Source organism: Drosophila miranda, chromosome XR (genome assembly GCF_003369915.1).
Source record: "Drosophila miranda strain MSH22 chromosome XR, D.miranda_PacBio2.1, whole genome shotgun sequence".
Taxonomy (NCBI): domain Eukaryota; kingdom Metazoa; phylum Arthropoda; class Insecta; order Diptera; family Drosophilidae; genus Drosophila; species Drosophila miranda.
The window spans coordinates 15,388,689-15,411,074 of NC_046674.1; the positions used below are offsets into that span (position 1 = coordinate 15,388,689).

Here is a 22,386-nt window from a genome sequence, read left to right on the forward strand (position 1 = left end):
CCTGCCCACATAATTTTATACGATTGATGAATCTATTTTCTACTTGATTGGCTTAATTTTTAACACTTTAGATTGATGAAATTGACGAAATATACCATTGTATACCGATATATAGCTTCAATTTTGACCTAAAAAAATACCGAAAAGTATTAAAAATACCGTAAGCGGTCACCCTGATGGCGATGCTAATCTCAATATCGATAGTTCTTTGGTTTTTTTTGCGAAAACATCGACCGACGCTAAAATACCATAACGCGTCTATTGATTTGGCGCGAGTGGGCAAGTCGAAACGAGGAAGACGTGCGAAAAGAGAATCCGTAGTCGGAAGAAACACGAGGAATCGTAAAGCCAACTTTTCGTTTCAAAATGTGCTCGAACTATTGTTGAAAATTTTGCGATTCAATTGAAAATGTTAAGCCGAAACGCGTTTTCTTCAAATTTCGACTAAATCGAAGTGTATATTCTTTTTAGAGCCATAAAAAGGGTTTCGGAGTGTGTTTGTGCTAGTGTGCGTGTGTCGGTCGTCCGCAGTCGGTGAGAAGCAAGGCAAAGAGAGAACCAGAAAAGTGGTAGCGATTGTAGCAGCAGCGCGGCAACGAACCGTCGGTGAAGGACGTGTCGCGGTCGGAGACGAGACAGGGGGCTGGACTATCGTGGGCGGAGGATCTGCAAGGATCACAAATGTGCCGCAGCTAACCGAAGCCGACGACATCAGCAGCAGCACGAGAGGCAGCAGCCATAGAAAAGGCGGATGCTGTTCATTTCCCACCTCCCCACCGGCGCCCCCATTATTCTCAGCCTTGTTCTTGGTTATCACCCGTAACCGCAGCGACTTTGAGTTGTCCCAGGAAGCGATAGCAGATATTTTTCAAAATTCCTCCACAAACACCCACGAGCAGCAGGAGCATCGCCATGCCCGTTTCGATGGCTGTATGCGAAACGGCGAATGTCGTCAACGCTGTGCTCCGCGAATCGCTTGGCGTCGGGAACGGCAGCAGGGCTGCTGACGAGGCCAAAAAAACCGGCGGAGGCGGCGGCGGCGGCGACGGCTCTGACTCTGAAATGCATAATCAAATTGCTGTCAGTGCGTATGCAAAGCGGATTCTAATGTCCAAAATCGAGTACGAGGAGGTCCCCAACTACCACGACTCGGTGCTGGAGCAGTTGAAGAACAAGTACATAGTCATCAAGCAACCCAGCAACAACAACAACAGCAGCAGCTGCAACGGGAGCAACTTTGGCAACAGCAAAGTTGTGGGAGCAAATGGACACGGTGAGTAGCGTAGGAGACGACGAAGAGGGGGAAGAGAAGTTGCCCCAATCGCTTAGTAGTTGGTTTGCTCCGTATCCGTGTCTCTCTCTCTCTCTTATGTTTCTTTGTGTCGCAATTTGAAAAATTTTCCATGTGCGTCTCTTGGTTTTGGTAGACAGACACAAACACACACAGAAATACATGCATGTGTACATATATTTTATGTTTATTTTAGCCAAAACTATGGCCTGGTCAGAGGGAATCACGTGTGTGTGGTTTTTCCGCTTTAATTTTTACACTCTTGGCTTTGCTGCAGTTTGCCGACAGCGGCGCCGGCAGCGCGGCCAACGCAAGCAGCATACCTGTACTTTTTGTTGCGTGCGTATACATTGGCGTTTGTCCGTGTGTGTGATTGTGGGAGAGAGAGATTGGGTGGTGTACGTGTAAACAGTGTGAAAAGAAATGTGAAAAAGCAAAACAAGTACAACACCGCAAAGAGTGAGTTGGACAGGCAGTCAGCAGCAAGAAGTGGCAAGCAGAGAGGATAGAGCTTACTACGCTAGTTCTGAATTGCCGAATCGGCAGCTGAAGGCGGAGCAGTACGAGAATAAAAAAAACGTGCTGCCGTCGCGACAAACATCCGCACGAGGCGGCGGCCCCCTCTCTATGTAAATATGTATGCTCCTTTTTTGCACACACATATGGCCTGATGCTCTGCTAGCAATAGTATTTATTTTTTTTTCATTTTTTTCTTTTTGCTAATGCGTTGCATTTTTGTCTTCTGCAACGTTGCTTATATGAATGAATGGAGAAAAAAGTAAAAGAGCAATTGCGAAATGCGTGATTCACTCTCGCATCTCTCACACACACACCCACACATGTGCTGCTGGCTGGCATTCGCTCAGCTGCCTCAAGCAGGAAGTTAATACAAAGACAATACAAGGCGACGCTGTAATAAGATGAGGTCGGTCTGGTCTGGGTCTGGTCAATGCCTCAGCCTGGCCAACAAATACAAAGGGGAGCAGAGCAGAGCAGTGTTGTGGCTACAACAACCACTGTCAAGTCGCGCCAAAAATTGAGATGGCAACACTCGTGCTCGTGGCATTTCGTTTTGCATAGGACAGAGTGGGATGGCACTAGTGTCTGAGTCGACGCAGTGTCCGATTCTCTAACGAGAAGCGAAACGCTGACACTCGCTCGCTGTTATCAACCATGGCGCACCACACAGGTGACCATATGTGTGTGTGCCTGTGTGTGTCAGCAGTTTCCCCCTATACTATATAGAAAAACATCGATATTTGAGAAAAAACATCGATGTCTGCTGTGGACACCCAACAATCGATGACATCGATGTTAACATCCACCTCTACTGGTCTTCCCTGGCCACCTTGTCATAGTTTTAATTTTAGTAGCAAGCAAGCGCGGAACGAGTAAAGAATCTTTTCAATGAGCAGAGTGCTCAATGCACAATGACTGTGATAATTGTGGACAGTTTTGGCCTGTGGCTACTTTTCAAACTGCTCCTCAAACTGCTCCTCCTTTTTAAAATTCTCTGGCGTGTGCTCAATCAATTTGCTGGTTTATTCGCAGACAATGGGAATAATGCCCATCGCAAGCTGTCCCAGTCAGAGTCCACCCAATTGGGTCCCAGTCCCAACGAGCTGCCAAAACCAAAGCGCGTCCTCTATCCCCGAGAGAACATCAGGATCGGGTGGAAGCAATCGGAGCGCAAGTGGCAGGTCGGCACGGGCATGATAAATGTGGGCAACACCTGCTACCTTAACTCAACGCTGCAGGCCCTCTTCCACATACCCGCATTGGCCAACTGGCTCGTCTCGGAGCAGACGCATCTGGAGAACTGCAACATAACCGAGTCCAATGGCGGTTGCATCATCTGCGCCATGGCCAAGACACTACAGTCGACACAGTCCTGCCAGTCGGCCATGCGTCCGTTCCACATCTACTCGAAGCTGAAGCAGATCTGCAAGCACATGGTGGTGGGACGGCAGGAGGATGCACACGAGTTCCTGCGCTTCCTGGTGGAGGCCATGGAGAAGGCGTACTTGATGCGTTTCCGCAACTTCAAGGAGCTAGATCTGTTGGTGAAGGAGACGACGCCACTGAATCAGATATTCGGTGGCTACCTGCGCAGCGAGGTGCGTTGCCTCAGCTGCAGCCACGTCTCAATCACCTTCCAGCACTTCCAGGACCTTCTGCTCGATATACGCAAGTCGGACACGCTCGAGGAGGCGTTCGACGGTTACTTCTCGAGGGAGCGACTCGAAGACATGGGATACAAGTGTGAGGGCTGCAAAAAGAAGGTGAGTCCGACATTTAGAAATAGTTAGGAGTCCTTGTGGTTGATTTATAATCTTTAATCCACTTGCAGGTCTCGGCCACCAAACAGTTCAGCCTAGAGCGGGCCCCCATCACGCTGTGCATCCAGCTGAAGCGCTTCTCGATGATCGGCAACAAGCTGACCAAGACGATCAGCTTCAAGCCACGCATTGACCTGAGTAGGTTTGCTGCCCGCTCGCCGGCGGCTGCCGCCCAGCCGCTCACCTACCGCCTCGTCTCCATGGTCACACACCTGGGAGTCTCTCAGCACTGCGGCCACTATACGGCCATCGGTATGACCGAGTCGGGCAGCTACTACAACTTTGATGACAGCTACGTGCGCCCCATTGCCATGCAGAGTGTGTGCAACACCAACGCCTACATCATGTTCTACGAGCTGGATCTGTCGCAGACCACTCCGCTCAAGAGCAATGGCTTGCGTCTGACCAATGGCATCAGTCCAGTGGCTGTCCCAGCCACAGTCTCCTCCTCCTCACCCACGCATACACGTTTCATTGGTCCCCAGCTGCCGCCAGGCGGTATCAATGGATATAGCAATGGCCATGCCAGTGGTAGTCCCAATGCCCAGAAGACTGCCATTCAGTTCAAGCAGCAGCATCAGCAGCAGCAGCACCAACAACAGAACGGTCTCCAAGTGGGGACCGGAAAGTTTCAGGAGCCTCCGCACGCGAAGTCTCCACTGGCTGGCGCATACAATAAAGGCGAAGCTTTTCCAGCTACAACTGCAAATGGTAACAAAAGTTCCTCCTCCTCAGCCAGCAACAGCAACCACAACAAATCGGTGAACCAACTACAGCACCAGCAACATTATCTGCCAATATCCTCCGAGGATGAGGACAGTGAAGACGGAGCGACGGCAACAGCAACAGCAACGGCCAGGCCGACGGCACAGCTGCCCAGCATGCCCTCGATGACGGAGGACATCAGCGACAAGCCAAAGACTCCGTTAAAGAGCCCAGTCAAGACCAATCTCGTTAAGATTCCACTCAAGACGCCACTCAAGAGCCTGGTGCCGTACGAGTCGGCCTCCGAGGAGGATGAACCACTGCCAAATCCACGAAAACGCCGCAGCGATTCGGATTCAAGCGACTCGGGCATCCAGCCGGGTCATGTCAATGGTCACACCAAGACCAACGGAGAAAGCCTTACCAATGGGAATGGCTTGGGCAAAGCCAAGACTATTTTGGCGACATCCTCCTCCTCGTCATTGGCGTCCGCCTCTGCGTCCGCCGCATCGTTGGTAAACATCAACAACAACAACAACAAAAACAACAACAACAACAGCAACAACAGCAGCAAACAAAAGACTGATGCCATAGACGAGATATTCAAGAGCCTCAACAACTATCAAGCCAAACACAAGCCACCACCACCGCCAGCCATCGAAGACAGCGATGATGAAGATGCAGATGAGGAAGAGGAGAATAGCAAGCTGACCAACGGCTGGCAGCCACAGAAACAGTCACAATCGCTGACACAAAGCAAAGCCCCGCCTTCTCCCAACACACCACCCTCGCCGGCCGTCATTAAATCTAAGACGGGCATCTGGAAAGTCACCCGCAACGATGACAATGAAGATGAAGATGATGACGACGATAAAGATGAGGAGGAGCAGCACCAGGTGGTGTCAACGCCATCTAAAAACCCTCGTAATCCCTTTGCCAAGTCCTCAACACCTGGCGCCAAACGGCAGAAGCTGCTCAATGGCATCGCCGTCAAGTCACAGCAACAGCCACGCGTGGGTAATGGCTACCAGAGCGAGGCCTCAACCAATGGGAATGTCGTGAACGAATTGCTGAAGCAGACGCATCGCGGCTACGGCTCCGCCTCGGTCCTTAGTTGGAGCGGAAAGCCAGCGGAACTGGACAAGGAGGTAAGTGAACACAAGAGCGTGCTCGTAGAACCGGCGGGCTCTGTGGCCCAACTAATCCACTAACAGATCCCAAAAAAACAATAAAAACAAAAATTCTTGTGGTGGCCCTTCCAGTTCTGATCCGATCTCTATCTCTTCCTGCATGCACTTCTCACTTGGGTTGTGGTTGATGCGTGTTGCATTTCTAATAAAAACGAAACTTGTTTGTAATTTTGCTTTCCATTTGTCTCCACACGATTTTTGTATCCTTCCCGATTCATTTAGACTTTTGAGTTGGTTTGTGCGAAACGGATAGCTGGTCACAGCAATGTGGATGTGGATGTGGATGGTAGCGGCGGCAACGAAGGCGTCGTCGCATCAGCAATCAACATCGACAGTAGCAGTGGCAGTGGCAGTGGCAGTGGCAGTGGCAGTGGGAGTATCAATAGCAGTGGCAGTGGCAGTAGCAATCACACCATGGCAACGGCAACGACAGTCGCTGGCGCAACCGAACCGGATACCCGGTAGGAGGCGCGGCAAATCAAATCCTTCTTAATACGAATACGAATACGAATATAGTCTGTGATTGCTTTGAAGTTATCCATCCATCCGTTGGACAGATCTTCAATGCTCGGCCCCCCGAAAATGGGTTCAAGAACCGTTGAGTTGCCTGCGCCTGAGGTTGCGGCCGAGAGCCTAGGTAATTCTCCCAAAGAATCCCGCCCCCCAATCTCCATCTGGTGTTTATGTGTGTGCCTGTGTGTGTGCAATGAAGCTTATGATTTGACTGCTGTTGTCTCCTGTTCCCGCAGAGCCCTGTTTCTTTTGCTATAAAATTCAACCGTGCCCGTTACCGTTTTGCCAGATAAACTTTGAACTCAAAAAATAAAAGAAAAGAAAAAACAACTGTCGAACTTTTTGTGTTTTGATGTAAGCCATTTATTACCTACTAGCATCCCATTTCCATTGTTCTTGTTAACTTTGTGGCTACCTCATCTGCATAAGCTTCATTACGGCCTGCCCTCTGCCCTCATCCTTGAAGCGGAGAAGCAATTACTTACCAAATTTCGATTATTTTCTTGTTTCCCTTCGGTAAGCTGGTGGCGGAGGCTCGTGAGCAGCGACAGCGCGACCACGACGATGAGGAGGAGAACGAAATGGATCGCGGACGGCAGCGCAAAGTGAAATCCGCAACGGCAAAGGCCTACAACAGCAGCACGCCCGGCTACAATCCATTCCAGGAGTACGAGAGCCAAAAGCGCTGGCACAAGTCCAGCAACGGCGGTGGCAGCTTCCCGCGTTACCACAATCAGAACTTTCGTCAGAATTTCCAGCAGCGCAACAAGTTCAAATACAATCGGTTCGGTGGACCCGGTGGCGCCAAGTTCCAGCAGCAGCGGGCCCTGCAGCGTCATCTGGCCTCCGGTGGCGTCTTTAACCGTCGGCAGCCGACGGGACAGCAACAGCAGCAGCAGTCACAGCAGTCCTTATCCTAACTGCCACTTGTGGCCGATGTAGACGCGGATGCTGCTGCAGCTCCTGCTGCTGCTGGCGCCAGTGCATTTGTTATTGGATTTCAATTACTAGTTCGGATGAGTTTTTATTTTATTTTTTTTGAACTGCTGATTGAACATGTTTTAGAGTAGGACTTGTAAGCTATAAGCTAGAGCATAACTGTTGCGCCGTCTACCCCCCCCTACCCCCATAGAGTGCGCCCCAAACCCTACCCATTAAGCGAATGATTAAGTTTTAAGAGAAAGAAAGAAAGAAAAAGAAATACGAGATCCCCGTGTATGGCATTTTATATATATATATATTTATTGTGTTCTAAAAGATTACGTTCGGCATGCGCAGCGTCTAAGAAAAATATCGCAAAACATTTTTTAAAAAAATGGCCGGCCCTTAATCTTTGCAAAAAAAACCAAGAAACCAACAAACAACCACTTAAATACTATATAAATGAGCTGCAAATGATGGAAAATAAAGCAACCCAATTACCTTTAAGAGACTAAAAACAACCCAATTTGTACATATATAACATACAATGAGAGTTTAGATTAAAACCACAGAGAAACTTGAGTATAATTTAAATGGCGCGCCCTTTTATTTATCGAGAGAGAGAGAAAGAGAGCAGAACAAGCACACTAGGAACGAGATCCTGATGAGCATAGATGGCGCCGCGCCCCCACTGTTAATAAACCCCCAAATAATACGCATGTTGGATTTAATTTATATATTTACTATAATACAAGTATGAATATACCTATGAACAAAAGTGTGCGACCGGAGACGGAGCCGGTGACGGCGTATTAGCAAAATTATTTTAGGAATTAAACAGTTTATTTCATCAACTAGTGTGTAATAGTAAATAAACCGTAAAACCAAACTATGTTAGATCTCTAGATTTTATAGGCAAACCAAACAAACAACAAATGGTGTCTAGTGCTGTCTAGTCGCCCCGCTGACGTCGGATCTCCTTTTTGTTCAACTTGCGGCCCTTGCTGTAGACAGTCGGTTGGCCGGCACCGTACTTGAGCTTCTTCCGCTGATGCTTCGGCACGCTCTTGATGGTATTGTTGCGGTTCCGCTTGGCCTTCTTCAGATTGACCTGCTTGTCCAGGCGCTCCTTCTGCTTGAAAACTTTGCTCTTGTGCATCTTCTTCAGGGTTTTGGTCTTCATCAATTTGTCGAGATCTTTTTTGCTCCTAATGTCCGGATCTTCCGAATGTGCAGGTTTCTTGGCCTTTGGCTCCACTGCAGCCGGTGCCGCTTTGCGTTTGCGTGCACTTGGGTCGTAGTCCATGCCGGGTATCCGATCGGGCCGGCTTGTATCCTCCACTTCGCTTTCCGACTGGTTTTCTTCTTCTTCGCTTTCCTCACCCGTGTTGGCGCCGATCATGTTTCCATGCGCTGCCAGGTCATTGGTGGACAGCTCTACGATTTTAACCTGAACTTCGTCATCCTCGTAGGTCTCTTGCTTTTCCTCCTCGGCCTTGTCCGCCTCGGTGAGTTCTTTCAGAGGTTCATAGGATTTCTTGAGGTGCTTGAAACCCTCCTTAACCTCTTGCCTGATACGTATACGCTCGTCTTTGAGGTTCTTCGCCAGCTCCGCCTTGGCGCGTGTGCGGCGCTCGTTCTTCCGTTTTCGGAAGCCAGTCAAAAACTCTCTACGAAAGCACAAATTAGTAGACTGGGATGTTCTGACTGATCATACTTACTTGCGCTTTTCGGTATCGAAGACGACTTCAACTTTCTTCTTGGGGGTCTTTTTTCTGGCCATTTTACTCAATTATTTATATTTGTTTACCTCGCTGGCAGCAACATGTGCGACCTCCAGTGTTGAAAAGTGTGGGATTTTCATAAACGATAGATTTTGTGTTATCGGGACTGAGACTAACCAGACAGACCGTTTCTCTGCCGGCTCTACGGCTCTGTTTCTCGCTCTCTCTGAATCGGTTAAGGCTCTCTTTGAATTGGTAGGCAGCAATGAGTATCATTCCATACTTTAAAATTATTTACTTTTACTGTACTTGATATCGATTTAGGTTGAATATGACCAATTATTGGGGAATATTAACACGACACATCCGGATATTCTGTCGCGGCCGTTTAACTATTTTAACTTTATTAAACTACTTTAACTACTATTAAAATTGGTACTGATAAGTTAGTTTAAATATGGATTTGATGTTCACCTCATATAATACTATATCCATATAAACTTAGGTACTGGTCAAGGTTTCGGCCTTGCAAAACCTTCAGTACCTTCCTCAGGGCGCAATAGATCTCCACGCTTTCTATCTGCTGGACTTTCAGCGTTGCCACAGTCATATAAACGGTGCGGTAATGCGTTCCATCAATCCGGCATAAAGCAATTGCCAGTGCCTTCCAAACGTTGTGTCTCTGCCAATTGGAGGGAAGTGATACTCGTCCATACCTAACATATTAAATATGTATTAATTACTAGCCCAAATTTGGGCCAGACTCATGTGCCGAGAATCGAGCAGCATTCCCGCAACACTGTCAACATTCTGCATACCCTAGGGAAAAGGATATTATAGAATTGCGGAAATGTTTACCATTCCAGGCTCTAATTAATGCAGAAACTAGTCAAACTCTGTTTTAATCTCGTTTCAACGATATTTTGCAGTTTATTGTCTTCTTATGGAGACCAATAATGAGTATTTGGATCAGGATATGCAGGAAACTAATCAACTACATAAATACGTCTCAAACATATCAATTTGAGAAAATTCCTTTATTAATAATGTTTTAAAAACAGTTTGGAAAACAGGATCTTTATATTAAATTACATAAATAGGGTATAAAAATGCCCATACTTCGGTTGAGAAGCAAAATGTCTTCAAATACCAGCAACATTGACAACATTGCGGATGTTTTTTTGTTGAACTTTTTTGTTTAAACCTTGTTTTAGTCAAATACAATAAATGGGAGTACTTAAAAGTAGTTAATCTTGTACAAAATTTATTCATCAATGGCATAAAATTATGTGGGCAGGGCTGAAAGTTCTATCTAGCTAGTCATATTCGAAGGAATATCAAAAACGAGAAATATGTATAATAGCACCGCTACGCATCTAAAGCATATTCTGTCGCTCACACTGATGCTTTTTCCATAAGGTCTCATTCGATCATAAACTTCAGCTTTTTTCTGTTTATTATTTGTAACTTTTCAAATCGCATTTTGTATATATATCACATGATTATATGTTCAAGTTCAACAAGTTCTTCTAAAGAAGCATTAACATTACACAACTGTATGCCTAAATCTATTGATTTTCGTACAACACTAAAGTCTACAACTACACTAAATATATTTAACGATATACGATGTTGCCATATGTACCTGGTTTACCGTTTGAGAACTGATATATTGTTTTTGTATAATAAATTCATTGCGTTTTCATCGATCGTCCTCCCTCCGATCTTTACTCATCGTCGTAGTCCAGCACAAATAGTTTCTTGCGCCGAAACGAAGAAGTTTCAAATACATTGAGCGACGCAACATTTGAATAGGGACTGTCAAGCTCCAAGATTGGGATGGTTTTTCCCAGTGAACTGAAAGATTATGATAATCATCTAGCTTGCATCTTTTTGGATGCCCCTACTCACCTTCTCCTGGACGAGTCTAGGCGGGACTTGCCCTGGTTGTGATTTAGTGGCGTGGAATTTATTACATGCGGCGTTTCCTGATTTGATAGCTCCAGTTCATCGTCGCCGGTTAAAAAGTCGGAGGCATAGCAATCTCGATTGGTTATGGGCGTGGATCCAACCAGCTGAAACTCGACACGCGGTACTGCGGCTAGGAATGTGGTTGGGGAGGATGGTGCTGGCGTTATGGTGGGTTGCAAGGGAGGGATCGGCTTATACAGATGCAAGATCTCCAGGAGATAAAAGAAACATCGGTAGGCGAACGATTTCCAATTGCACACTTTTCCATAGACCACGCGACGTGACTTGCGAAAGCTCCTCGACTAGAAAGGATTACGAATGAGATTCAATGATTTAATGGCAGTCCTCACACGATTTCATACCAGATTACTGACAGTTATCAATGACTTTCGATTCTCCTGCATTCTCTGTAGCTTCGGGTGGGACAACAGTGTGTCTGTGGTTGGCCGAGCCGCTGGATCCGGCATCATCATGGACTTGATAACCAACTGTAGCTCCTGGGATATTTCTAGACGAATACGAACAAGCCATGGCTTACACACCGTTTTGAATCTACTGTGGGTGTACATCTGGTGTACTCACTGTCAATGAACTCCTCGGGCAGGATGCCTCGACGCAGCTCATGCCAGAGCGGTCCGTTTGAGGGCAGCTCCATGTAGCAGGCCAGCTCCAGCATGGCGATGCCCAGACTGAAGACATCCGCTGCCTTTGAGAACTGGCCCTGCAGGATCTCGGGTGCCATGTACCGAGAATCGCCCTCAGTGGCATGCTGACTGTTGGCTCTGTCCACATCGATGACGAGGCCAAAGTCCGCCAGCTTGCACGTCTCGTCGTCCTCTCCGATCAGCACATTGTCCAGCTTAATGTCTAAATGGATGAGATTCCGGTCGTGCAGTGACTTGAGAGCGCGCAGGAGGTCCAACAGGATGTGCCAGATGCGTTCCTCTGGAATTTGCTGGCACCGCAGCAGATACTGCTCTAGGCTCTCGCGGCACAGCTCCATCTGCATGTACAGGCGATCGTACTGCTCCCAGGCTCGAATGAATCGGATGCAGTTTTCGTGGCCGGAGAACTCCTCGTACCTGCGCACCTCCTCCAGCCGCTCGGCCCGGTACTGCTCGCCGCGGAACAGCTGCTTCGAGATTTTCACTGCGTACAGCCGGCCGTCAGACCGGTCGCGCACCTGGAACACTTCCCCGAAGGATCCCTCGCCTAGCTTGGCCAGACGTTCGAAGCACAGCTCGAAGTGGCTCTGGTCGCCGAAATCTGTGCTGCTGGCATCCTGCTGGACATTCGGCGATGCCGGCAGTGTATTGGCATCCGGAAACTCCACGCCCCGAAACGATATCGCATGGGCGATGGAGCTGTTGTGGGCACTGCAGGATCCCAGCGACTGGCTGCGATTCAGATTGTTGTTCTCCACGGCCACGTACCCGCCTTGCGACAAGCGGCCCTTGGACTTGGGCGGTCGAAATCGGTTGCTGTTTTCGTTCCCATTGCACTGTTTGTGTCTGTGTTTGTCGTCTCGCAATTCTGGTAGAGGTAAACGATGCATTTCCATTTTGCGATTCGGTGTTTTTTTAATGAGTTTACTGAGCACAAAGTGTGACCATATCTGCAGTGTGACTGTGGTATTTAAAATATACTCATAAAGCATTTATTTTTCGGTTTTATTTTTCTCTCAGTTTTAAAGCTATTGACGATATTTTGCAGATAGTGGTCTTCTTACAGAGACCAAGAATAGGTATCAGGATCGATGTATGTGTACACAGGAATCTAAACACATACATAAATAGGTCTAAGACATGTCAATCTGGAAAAGCTTGGAAAACTGAATTTGAGTGTTAACTAAATGAAATAGGGTGTAAAGATGTCCATACTCGAAGTGCATACCTGTTGACTAGCAACAATGACATAACATTCCAGACACACTTACGTTTCATTCCGTGCACACTTACGTTTTCTTGCTGTGACTTTATTTGCTTAAACCTTATTTAAGAAAGCATTAAATAAAATGGAATTATTCAAATTAGCATAACTTGTAGAAAATGTATCTATCAATTGGATAAAATTATGAGTTCTGAGCTAAAAGCTTAAGCTAGCTAGTAATATTCAACCGAATATCAAAAACGAGTAATATGGAACTTGAATACACATAGTTCGTAAGTATATTTACGGTATATTTTCAAATTTGAGACGTGGTTTCGGTATATTTCTGAGGGTCAGACCGTGTATCTTATCGACAAATTTGCGGTCACACTGTCTTTTATTCATTAACAAATGCAACATTAACAACAAAATGGTTAGCAGAGGCGTAGAAAGGTGAGTTTTCCCCACAATTTAGAACGAGGCGTGAGCGGCGTAGATTACGCAAGACGCACGTACGGCCAGCGAGTGCAGCGGAGTTCTGGAATTCCCAGGGCACCTGGTCTGGTTATGCAATTTGTTTCGCGGCTTTTTTTTATTTATTTGCATCGGACCATGGCTTCTGTGGAGGCAGCTGCAGTTGGGAACTATCGCGCCTACGTCGCGACCTTAACCTTGGTAGCGACTGCGGCTCCGTCTGCAGATAACTGTGATTGATGCATGCCCCATTACGCTTGAATTCTTTCTTTATGCAGTACGAGTAAAGTGCCGACATTCCATGTCATAAGGGAGGTATACGACAGCTCCAACGCCCATGAGCGTTTCGAGGCAGAGCTGGAGAAGGCGCTGGAAGCCAAGGTAGACTTTATTATCATTGAACCGCCGCGCCTGGGCGACGAAACAGGTGAGGCAATGAACTAGAGCTCCCATTTTATGATTCCTTGCTGATGATTGACAGGTCGCTGGATTTGGGTTGGTAATTGTTTGCATAAATCGGCCGTGGCCACCGGAGCTGTGTCGCTTGTAGCTAGTTTGCTGTGGCACGATAGGCCCATTGTTGCGGTCCCCATCTGTGGACTCTCGCTCTTCTGCGCGGGCCTGTACACGGTATCCTGGAATTCGGATCCTTGTTGTCAATATCAGGTGATGTTTGGGTCTATATCATTGATTATGATTACCGTAACTAACTATACCGAACTAACTAGGTGGAGAACAACGACACCGTTTTAGAGAAGCTGCCACTTACAGATGTATCCTCGCCTGTGATCCTGGGCTATGAGCCCAACTCAAAAACCAAATACTTGCAACGCGGCGTCACCTTCCTGTCGGCTGCGCTGTGCGCTTGGCAAATCTGGCGGTCATATAAGTAGACAGCGAGGTAAGGGCCGCCAGCAGAGAGACAACAGCATGAGAATTACACAATATTTAATAAGTTTACTTTAGTGACCTAAGCAAATGCATTTTATTTAGATATCCCAACGTTTCGTTCGTACTAGTAACCAGTCTTGTGTCTTGTGCCTTGTGTTGCCAGGCACATCACATTTTATGTGATTGCAAGTGTAAATTGTCGTATGTAGTGTAAAAGTCTCAGTTGTTGTCCAGAAAGATCGCCTCCAGGAAGCCCAGGAGCCCGCGTCTTCATGTCTTATTTTCGATGTATCACGATATAGTTTAGGAGAAAAGTCTTAAGAAACTAAAGCATAGTCCATTGTTCTGAGCTGTAGCGCTGTAAAAATAATTAAGTAAAAAGCCCAATTCTTTTTTGTATAAATCAATTAATCATTGTTATTAGCAACTAATTAAACAAATAAAAAATAGTAAAAAACAAGCGAAAAGCTCAAAATAATCTAAAAACGCCAAACGAGAGAGCCCCAAGCTGGAGCTAAGCTGATTTGATTTGATACCATAAGAGTGCACACAATACTCATAATCATATTATAGGACAGCTTTATGGCAGGGAAATGTTGAGATGAAATGTTTTCAATGTATCGTCATGCGGGTCACTCCTCTCTCTCGTTGTTCTCGTTTCAGTCGTTTTATGAGTTCTGCTGGCAGCGGTACGCGTCGTCGATCGATTGAGTGGTGTGAATTCCAGCGCAAGCCAGTTATAAGCTGAACCACCACTCATACGGGAAGCCATCAGAGCAGTCATGGATTCCAACCAGAGTGCAGTGATCGCGGGTGAGTGTGGGCCCAGATAAGCTGTCGTCTGCCCCGATAAGATAGATAGCAGCCATGATATGATGTCTGGGATTAGCTGAAAGATCTCCGAGTGCCAGTTGAGTTAAGGCAATCTGGCATTCTGCCAAGATGCCCATCTTTGTGAGCTCCTATACTCTGCGTGCGATCAGCAAATTCTATGCCCACCAAGAGCAGAGCGGCTACGACAAGCTGGCCCACTTGGCTAATCAGCTGAACTTTTTTATCTTGGCTAAGCTCCGTCATGTGTTGTTTGCTCTATATTTCGCTATGATAGCATTGCGGCACGGCTCAGAGGCGACCTCCGACGGCAAGAGATCTCGATCCCTCTCCCAGGGCACATATGGAAGCCTCGGCACTGCGGATGACATTTTTATTGCTGTCGATGCGGTCAGCGAAAGCAGTGAGTCTACCCCACTGCTGGACAAAGCCGCAGCACCTCCCCCATCTCCCCCATCGAACCACACAAAAGACTGCCTCAATTGGCGCTCTGTGGGATTGCTAGTTATGTGCGTCTCCGCCCTGGGATTGGCTGTCTATTTGCTCTGGAGACAAAGTGAGTTTTATTGCTGAAGCGATCCGATCCGATCCGATCCGAGTATTTGCTCAATTTGTTTGTTGAAATAAATCTGGGAATGCTGTGACTTTTGATAAGCCGAACTGCGTGAGTTTTTGTGGGCAAGCGGAAATGGTCGATGATCGCCGACTGGGCATGGAACTTCACTGCTGATTCACATCGTTTCCCTTGCAGCCCAACTGCCCGGCCTTGGGTATCGCCTGAGTCTGATCGAGCACGATATCTGGAGCGATATGGACCTGCATTGCCAGGGATCACGGCTGTTGGATCCGTTTGCGGTTGTTTCTGTGTACTTTACCCACACGTCCAGCGCTGCTTGCTCCGACGATTGCCTGGAGCTGCTACACAGGCTACAGGTAAGTGAAAGGGGTCCCATTTAATATATATGTATGTACTGTACCTTATAACATTTAAATTTTCTAGCAGAAGCATCGCTTGGAGGAGCTGCCCTACAACTTTCTTATAACCGGCGACTGTCAGGCTTTCGAGGCACGCGGCTGGCAGTATGAGAGTCACTTTGCAGAGCTCCCCCAGGCCACTTCCCTGGTGGTGGCCTTTGTAGGGGACTTCAGCCAGAGGCCGCCCAGTGACTGCCAGTTGGCGACCGCACAGGCACTGCTCCTGGAGTCCCTCAAGCGACGGAGACTCCACCCGGAATACAATCTGTTTGTGGTGGGAAATGCGGAGGCTGTGCAGCAGGAGCTGCAGCTCTGGCCGCGCTATGCTGGAAGGAGGAGAAGGAAGGGGAGGGGGGTCGAGTGAGCAGAGTCGAGCAGTTCCAAGTGATTCCTCTCGTTTATTGTACGCCAACAAAAAAAGTATACAAAAGAAGCGCAGGATGAGTAAAGCGGGGTGCCACCGAAAAGCGAAGCGGGGGCCCTTCAGGATATCCCCCGTGCAGAGAGAACATCCCGAAGGACCGGCAAAGCAATGCGCTGCGTGAACGGATGATGCCTAAGACTAAAACCTAAAACTAGAGCTGGGCGCTGCCCGAGGTGGACCTATGACCTAGTCGAACTCCAGCTTCCGAAAGCTGCCCTCGATGGACTCGATCTGTGACACGAAGTTCGGCCCGGAGCCGGTCTTCTCGGAGTTGAAGCTGCTGCGCCGCTGGATGCCGCGGTCGGAGAGCAGGATGCACTTGTCCAGGCCCAGCACCTGGTCCCGCTTGGCGGCCAGCTCCTGCTTCCACAGCTCGATCATTTCTCGCATGGGCATTGTGCCGCCCATCTCCAGGGGCAGGCAGCCGGCGTCCACTGCCTTCATCAGCTCTTTCTCGCTGCCGTAGATGATGAGGCGGTTTTTCATCTTGGAGCTGACGCGATTCTTCACGAAATCTATGAGCCACTTGAGCGTGGAGGGCACGTTGATCAGGTGGATCTCCTTGTGACGCATCGGCAGCGACTGCTCGCCCCACTTGAAGATGCGAGCAAACTCCGTGGGATTCCAGTTGGTCACATGGGCCGTGGAGACGCCGGAGAAATCGCCCACATGCGACAGGCCCGTGATCTGTGTCTCCTGGTCCTCCATCAGGCACTCGTAGGTCAGGAAGTGGGCCTTCGCCTGGTCGCAGCTGGTGTGCACCTTTGGATTCAGTCCTTTGGCATTGATGATCACCACCCGCCGGCCGTGCTTGTCCCGCTGCGGCACAGCGAATATGTACCCCTGATCGATGAGATCCCCGAGACGTGGCTCCAGGTAGTCCAGATGGGTGCTCATGTGCGGGAAGGTGCGTCTGATATTGAGGTACTTGAGCATTGTCTGCTCCGCCATCGGCACACTAAACTTCTTGGCCCGCAGGAAGCGCAGCAGGAACGTGTCATCGCAGCGCACATTCTGCAGATCCTCGTTCTTCATCACCCAATTCCTGAGCTGCTCCAGGCTCTGTTCCCGCGTGCAACGGTCCTCGCGCAGCTCCCGCTTGGCGATCTTCAGCAGCGACTCGGGCAGCCCCATCACATTGGTCTCTCCTTGGTCCTGCACCATTTTGGTTTCCTTCATCTCGTTCCGACTGCAGATGCGACTGAGTGTGTCTACGGATGTTGATGCGGTCAGGCTCTGAACATGGATTGCGACAGCTGTGAATAAAATGTGAATTAATATAAGAAAATAATGATTAAATTGGAATTAATTGATCAACAAATTAATTCCTTCAAACATAATTTCCCCCCTTAATCATCAATATCTGCGTCACTCCCCATGCTAGCTATAGCACCAAACAATCACCCATTCAGTCATCCACCCATTCGTCTTAATTCCATGACAATACCATACCTACTACCTACTAAAGGGCCAACTAAAAATTAGTTCAAGGTCCCAACGAGATCTCAAGGCTTACCCTCGGCCGATCACGATTCGCTGTAATTTGCAAATATTTGCTAATTAAAGCACACAAGAGACAAGAGACAAGAGACAGACGCGTATTTGTTAAAACACCAACCCAGACAAATGCAAATGAACAATATATTTTTTAAACAGCATAAATTATTTTCTCGCCCGGGCCCAGGCCCAGGCGCTGGTCGGTTGTGGAAGCCATAAACTATAAAATGGCTGGCATTATGGCCACATACAATGGCCTGGTCCAAAGAAGCGAAAGAAACCTCAATTGCGAATTGGTTCAAGTTCAAAACTGTTTACCGAAAGCGGGTCGGTCACAAATATAGATATTGAATATGGAAAAAAGTTGAGCAAAGAAAAACTATTCATACGAGTAAGCTAGAAATAATTAGCCAAAAGCAAGAAAGAGTTGCACTGTTTGTCCAGTTTTTAACTTGTTGCATAATTTCCAGAGACACAGAGGCACAGAGGCACAGAGAAAGATGTACATATGTAGATGAGGAGAGCTGTGCTAAACAATGCCCCCGATTCGATTCGATTCGATTCGAATCATTTCTGTTTGAGTCGCTCAAACACATCTCCCAGCAACAGCACAAAAACACAACAGCACAACTCAATCATAATATTTGCACACAAATTGTGATTCGACTTTCGGCTTGTTTTGAAGCCTGCTGCTGCGAGTATGTTTGTTTGCCCTGCCCTCTTGCCCTTTTGTCTTTTATCTGTGGGGCGACTTCCCCAATCCACAGTCCCAATCCCAATCCCAAATACAAAAATTAAATTCCCAAATTTCGTTTTCCCATGACACCCGGCGCCGCCGACAAATGCAAATTGGTTTGATTCGTTGCAGAGGCTGTGCCATTTAATTGATTTGTGACTTTTGGTATCCAGACAGAGGAGGGGATGGGATCCAAAAAATGTGTGTAAATTTGCATTTGCATTTGCTTTCGGTTTGTCGGAGTTGGTCGCTTTTCAGTTTTCGTTCGTTTTGCGCTTTTTCGTTTGCGTTTTCCTCCAACTGGAAATGCGATTTCAAAATGTCATTGGGCAATGGCGGGTTCGGTGCGGTGCGATTCGGTTCGGGCTTCCCAACTTGGATCCCTCTCTTGGATTGACTCGACTCGACTCTGTATAGCTTGCTGTCTATCTCTTTCTTTCTGGGAGTTTCAACATTTGTATTAGAGGCTCTTGAGGCTCTTGTGGCGGGCTTTTGTGTGGTTAACGGGCTAATAATGCAACAGGCTCTGGCAATCGTCGTTTATTTGATGATTTTCTCTCTCTTTGAAATTTTCACGAATGTTGATTGTTGATTGATTTATTGAATTGGTTGTTGTTTGTTTGTTTGTTGATTACTTTTGTGTGCAAATTTTCATAGTTTATGGGAAAAGGTTTCATAATTCCTAATCGATTCTTAGTTAAATATTATATCTGTCTTTAAAAAAAAAAAAAAAAATGAAAAGCAGTTGCTAAGGGTTCCACGGTTCATAAAAAATTGTTCTCAACGACGAATCATTGTGTATGTAATTTAAGCCTAGACCAAAGGACGGGAAATCTTTTGGGAAATCTATTGAAAATTTGTCCAAAGCTTCCTGGTGGCATCCTAGAACATATATTGTTATCACAATCACTTGAACACTTACACACTTGTTGAATCCTTTAGTCTAGAATTCGTTCTCGGAATACGCTGCGTATGCGCAATGCCAAACGCCCGTTTAAAGATCCTTGTCAGATGTCAGATAATTATGGCTATAGTTTGGCCAGTTTATTAATGTTCCCCTGATAAACTTTCTGAGTCAACGCGCCAAAAAAAAATCCAACGTCCGAACAACGCGAGCTCCAAAAAACGAATGACGTTTACTGGAGGAGGCTTCGGACAAGCAAGCAAAACAACGAATGAATCGTTTGGAACAACGAAGCCAGCGGCAGAAAAATTGTTAAAGAAATTAACTGGATTATATAATGCCCACACCACACACACACACACACACACACACATACACAGATACCACTCGAACAGAGCTACAGAGGGGGATATTCGAATGCAATCTGATCGGTTTACTGTTGGTAAATGCTGCTGCTGCTGCTGCTGCTGCTGCTGTCGCTGCTGCTATTGGTGTTGCTGCCGCTGCTCTGCTGCATGGAGTGAACAAGTTTTTGGATAGCCCGAAACCGAAAGTGCGATGCTTCGGCTAAAGTACACGAACCTTTAGCCAGGCGGCGAGGCGGACAGCCTCCAGCCTGGGTCCCAGCCATCAAAGGTAGCCATAAAGTATTAAAGAGTTACGGCTGCCACTGGCACTACTGCTGGTGCTGCTGCCAGCTGTTAAGCAATCCCAGGGAGGAGGAGGCATTAAGGCAGTGAGCCACTGAGCAAGTGAGGCATTCAGTCATTCCGCCAGTTGGTCAGCAAAGTTGACTGTAAATCAGGTTCGCTAGCGGTTCATTTTCTACTTTTTGCTCTCTCTCTGCTCATTTTCTCCTCATGCCTTTTCATGCCTACGATACCTCTCATTCCATGTGCCCGCGATGATGATTGGGTTTATTGATTACTCCCTCCCGTACATGAACGAAAATTTGCATTTTCATGGCACCATCACCATCACCATCACCAGCAGCAGCAGCAGCAGCAGCAGCAGCAGCAGCAGCTCCAGTTGGCAATGAAGCGGGAATGGTGGCCTCCAACCTTGAAAATGCAGTTCCCCATTGATGGTAATGATGGTGTCGCTATTACTAATAGACAAACACCTAATGATCTCTCCCTAGCGATATATGTATGCATGTATGTATGTATATGTACACCTCTCGATCAGAGCTGGGGCTGAGATACGTCATCTGTTGCTGTTTGCATACATGGGTCTGGGTCTGGGTCTGGGTTTGGGTCTGGGTCTCCGGCTGGTATGCGACCCATTCCCATCCCATCTTGATGGAGGGGAGACTGCAGTTAACAGATGCTCATGTTGTTTATGGGGGAAAAGCAGAGAAACTTTTCTTGTCTTGCTTCAGGGCCGTGGTCCGTGGGCTGGTTGGATGGTTGTTGGATTTGTTACTCAATGGGCAAAGGGCGTAGGTCTGTATTTATTGATGGCTGATGCATTCATTGGGTTGCGATCATCTGCATGCTAATTTAATGATCCGTTTCCGTTTGCCAGGAGGTAGTGCGAGAGGCACGCCCAAAGTGCTAAGTAACTCATTAGGCTTTTGTGACGATGATAATTATGTTGCTTTTCACAATGACAATCTCAAAATTTTCCTGATTGAAGGTCGATCGAAAGCGTGGGCAATCCTTAACCTTGCGGTGGGGAAATCAGTGTTTGCCCAATAAGGATTTCCTGCCCGCCTGCCTGGGTATTCCCCCGATTGCATTGCCAACCTTCGCCTCCGGATTGACCCACTCCCAACTACAGCAAGTCCACATTTTATACATACTTTAGCAACCATAATACCCGGTACTCGCTTTACCATGTGCTCTGTGCTGGGGGTAATGGGATAATGGTAATGTGCTCACTCATCGTTGGCACGTTTTTAATTTTTTACTTTTGTACAATTATATTTTGTTGGGCTTTTTCTCCGGCTCTTGGCTTGCCGCATAACGAGTTTTTCAACAGAGATGCCCCAACAGACAGTCTCTCAAATTGCTCCACATCAGCTGGTGGCCCATAAAGATGCCGCCACAGCCACAGCCACAGCCATAGCCACAGCCGCCTGCTGCCTGCTGCCTGCCGCCCGCCGCCCGCCACCTCTCAATGTGAACAATAATAATTTTTAATAAACACATTACATGGCGCGAAGCAGCCGCCGCAGAAAACAATTGGCAACAATATCTGTGTGTGGAGGGGTTGAGGATTGGAATGGAAGCGGAGGGGCTGGAACCTGAGGTTGAGTAAATCTGACGGGGGAAACCTTTTTCGAAATGCCATTACAAACGAAATGCCCATACCATGACTGACTGACTGACTGTCTGCCCACGAGATTTCTGTTTCGTTTCTGTTTCTGTTTGTTTCGTGATTTTGGTCTTAGCCATAATTAACGACAAAGAAATTCAGCGTCGGAGCTTAATTATCATTTCGAAAATGACCCGAACATATTTTTTTTATGGTTCGTTGATGATTCTTGGCCGTTGCTTCTGGCCATGCGAAATCTCTTAGCTTGGCCCGCCGTTTGATCATAAATAATTTGCATATATTTTTTTGGTGATTTACGTAGAACATAATTTATCATTTCCATCACCATTTAGGGGCATCGATGTGGGGGATGTAAACTTGTACAAACATGTAGATCTCGGAGTATTTGCCAAAGACGTAGTAACAACGCGGCTAAGACGCACTTCTGTGTGGCACAGAGCAATCATTGTCTTGGCTAATTTTCGATTTGGGTTTTGGTTTACAGTTTTTAGTTTGTTTTACTGTTGCCAAAGTTTCGTCACTAGTTAATTAAAATTGCACAATATAATGTCGCTGCTCTTGAGGCTGCACTCGGTCGGACGACCATTGTCATAAATTCCAGTTAATATAATTGCAAGGTGCCCGACTGGTTAACTGGAGCTGGTTTGTACCTACCTCGGCTCTGATTTTCCTCCAAATACTGTGTTTCCGTTGACGAAAAACTCGCGAAACTGCTTTGAAAACGTCTGAAACGCGCAAAGGTTCAACGCAGAATCAAACAAGACGCACAACTTGCGGCCAGAGGTACAAAAAAAACCTGGTTTGAAAGAGCTTTGACTGCGCACGAAACTGTTTGAGCATTTATAATGGCT

The 22,386-nt window shown here is 47.2% G+C and overlaps 6 protein-coding genes across 14 annotated transcripts; 3 read left to right on the forward strand and 3 right to left on the reverse strand.

Annotated features, from left to right (window-relative positions):
• The first annotated feature begins 273 nt into the window (after window positions 1-273).
• On the forward strand, window positions 274-7,553 carry LOC108152116 (ubiquitin carboxyl-terminal hydrolase 36). 3 transcript variants are annotated; one of them, XR_001774787.2, is made up of 5 exons: window positions 274-1,273; window positions 2,843-3,573; window positions 3,642-5,483; window positions 5,748-6,162; window positions 6,560-6,639. XR_001774787.2 is itself a non-coding variant. In XM_017281192.2 (4 exons), the coding sequence occupies exons 1-4, from the start codon at window positions 913-915 to the stop codon at window positions 5,988-5,990; spliced, it is 3,177 nt and encodes a 1,058-aa protein (XP_017136681.1). In that variant the 5' UTR covers window positions 274-912; the 3' UTR covers window positions 5,991-6,373. The 3 variants fall into 3 exon arrangements, 2 of the variants coding, with proteins under 2 accessions (XP_017136681.1, XP_017136680.1); XM_017281192.2 differs by lacking the exon at window positions 6,560-6,639 and having other exon boundaries at window positions 5,748-6,373; XM_017281191.2 differs by lacking the exon at window positions 5,748-6,162 and having other exon boundaries at window positions 275-1,273; window positions 6,560-7,553.
• Window positions 7,554-7,680: 127 nt separating this feature from the next.
• LOC108152117 (nucleolar protein 12) lies at window positions 7,681-9,088 on the reverse strand. Its single transcript, XM_017281194.2, has 2 exons — window positions 8,681-9,088; window positions 7,681-8,629 (listed from the first exon to the last, which is right to left on the reverse strand). The coding sequence occupies exons 1-2, from the start codon at window positions 8,740-8,742 to the stop codon at window positions 7,912-7,914; spliced, it is 780 nt and encodes a 259-aa protein (XP_017136683.1). The 5' UTR covers window positions 8,743-9,088; the 3' UTR covers window positions 7,681-7,911.
• A 1,033-nt stretch (window positions 9,089-10,121) lies between these two features.
• LOC108153232 (membrane-associated tyrosine- and threonine-specific cdc2-inhibitory kinase) lies at window positions 10,122-12,285 on the reverse strand. Of its 2 annotated transcripts, none has more exons than XM_017283068.2 (4): window positions 11,237-12,285; window positions 11,029-11,162; window positions 10,595-10,956; window positions 10,122-10,540 (listed from the first exon to the last, which is right to left on the reverse strand). In XM_017283068.2, exons 1-4 carry the CDS (start codon window positions 12,213-12,215, stop codon window positions 10,411-10,413), a joined length of 1,605 nt encoding a protein of 534 aa, XP_017138557.1. In that variant the 5' UTR covers window positions 12,216-12,285; the 3' UTR covers window positions 10,122-10,410. The 2 variants fall into 2 exon arrangements, with proteins under 2 accessions (XP_017138557.1, XP_017138556.1); XM_017283067.2 differs by having other exon boundaries at window positions 11,017-11,162; window positions 11,237-12,284.
• Window positions 12,286-12,864: 579 nt separating this feature from the next.
• LOC108153218 (transmembrane protein 11 homolog, mitochondrial) lies at window positions 12,865-14,348 on the forward strand. Of its 2 annotated transcripts, XM_017283046.2 has the most exons (4): window positions 12,868-12,976; window positions 13,276-13,424; window positions 13,479-13,663; window positions 13,726-14,348. In XM_017283046.2, the coding sequence occupies exons 1-4, from the start codon at window positions 12,954-12,956 to the stop codon at window positions 13,888-13,890; spliced, it is 522 nt and encodes a 173-aa protein (XP_017138535.1). In that variant the 5' UTR covers window positions 12,868-12,953; the 3' UTR covers window positions 13,891-14,348. The 2 variants fall into 2 exon arrangements, with proteins under 2 accessions (XP_017138536.1, XP_017138535.1); XM_017283047.2 differs by lacking the exon at window positions 13,726-14,348 and having other exon boundaries at window positions 12,865-12,976; window positions 13,276-13,378; window positions 13,479-13,571.
• A 38-nt stretch (window positions 14,349-14,386) lies between these two features.
• On the forward strand, window positions 14,387-17,458 carry LOC108153217 (peptidoglycan-recognition protein LD). 5 transcript variants are annotated; one of them, XM_017283043.2, is made up of 4 exons: window positions 14,387-14,701; window positions 14,997-15,275; window positions 15,471-15,652; window positions 15,720-17,458. In XM_017283043.2, exons 1-4 carry the CDS (start codon window positions 14,671-14,673, stop codon window positions 16,056-16,058), a joined length of 831 nt encoding a protein of 276 aa, XP_017138532.1. In that variant the 5' UTR covers window positions 14,387-14,670; the 3' UTR covers window positions 16,059-17,458. The 5 variants fall into 5 exon arrangements, with proteins under 5 accessions (XP_017138532.1, XP_017138533.1, XP_017138530.1 ...); XM_017283044.2 differs by lacking the exon at window positions 14,997-15,275 and having other exon boundaries at window positions 14,431-14,701; XM_017283041.2 differs by lacking the exon at window positions 14,387-14,701 and having other exon boundaries at window positions 14,708-15,275.
• LOC108153216 (alpha-tocopherol transfer protein-like) lies at window positions 16,073-17,319 on the reverse strand. The gene has a single exon (XM_033386854.1). It carries the CDS (start codon window positions 17,295-17,297, stop codon window positions 16,305-16,307), a length of 993 nt encoding a protein of 330 aa, XP_033242745.1. The 5' UTR covers window positions 17,298-17,319; the 3' UTR covers window positions 16,073-16,304.
• Window positions 17,459-22,386: the final 4,928 nt, after the last annotated feature.

Excerpts from the sequence above, each read along its gene's own strand:
- LOC108152116 (XM_017281191.2), top strand. The coding sequence starts at position 913 with ATGCCCGTTTCGATGGCTGTATGCGAAACGGCGAATGTCGTCAACGCT. Across the intron at positions 3,574-3,641 it reads GTGAGGGCTGCAAAAAGAAG|GTCTCGGCCACCAAACAGTT; the intron begins GTGAGTCCGACA and ends ATCCACTTGCAG. Across the intron at positions 5,484-6,559 it reads CAGCGGAACTGGACAAGGAG|CTGGTGGCGGAGGCTCGTGA; the intron begins GTAAGTGAACAC and ends CCCTTCGGTAAG.
- LOC108152117 (XM_017281194.2), bottom strand. The coding sequence starts at position 8,742 with ATGGCCAGAAAAAAGACCCCCAAGAAGAAAGTTGAAGTCGTCTTCGAT. Across the intron at positions 8,630-8,680 it reads TTCGATACCGAAAAGCGCAA|AGAGTTTTTGACTGGCTTCC; the intron begins GTAAGTATGATC and ends GTGCTTTCGTAG.
- LOC108153232 (XM_017283067.2), bottom strand. The coding sequence starts at position 12,215 with ATGGAAATGCATCGTTTACCTCTACCAGAATTGCGAGACGACAAACAC. Across the intron at positions 11,163-11,236 it reads GCCCGAGGAGTTCATTGACA|AAATATCCCAGGAGCTACAG; the intron begins GTGAGTACACCA and ends GTATTCGTCTAG. Across the intron at positions 10,541-10,594 it reads CTAGACTCGTCCAGGAGAAG|TTCACTGGGAAAAACCATCC; the intron begins GTGAGTAGGGGC and ends ATAATCTTTCAG.
- LOC108153218 (XM_017283046.2), top strand. The coding sequence starts at position 12,954 with ATGGTTAGCAGAGGCGTAGAAAG. Across the intron at positions 12,977-13,275 it reads GTTAGCAGAGGCGTAGAAAG|TACGAGTAAAGTGCCGACAT; the intron begins GTGAGTTTTCCC and ends TTCTTTATGCAG. Across the intron at positions 13,664-13,725 it reads ATCCTTGTTGTCAATATCAG|GTGGAGAACAACGACACCGT; the intron begins GTGATGTTTGGG and ends CGAACTAACTAG.
- LOC108153217 (XM_017283041.2), top strand. The coding sequence starts at position 14,831 with ATGCCCATCTTTGTGAGCTCCTATACTCTGCGTGCGATCAGCAAATTC. Across the intron at positions 15,276-15,470 it reads CTATTTGCTCTGGAGACAAA|CCCAACTGCCCGGCCTTGGG; the intron begins GTGAGTTTTATT and ends TTTCCCTTGCAG. Across the intron at positions 15,653-15,719 it reads AGCTGCTACACAGGCTACAG|CAGAAGCATCGCTTGGAGGA; the intron begins GTAAGTGAAAGG and ends TAAATTTTCTAG.
- LOC108153216 (XM_033386854.1), bottom strand. The coding sequence starts at position 17,297 with ATGAAGGAAACCAAAATGGTGCAGGACCAAGGAGAGACCAATGTGATG.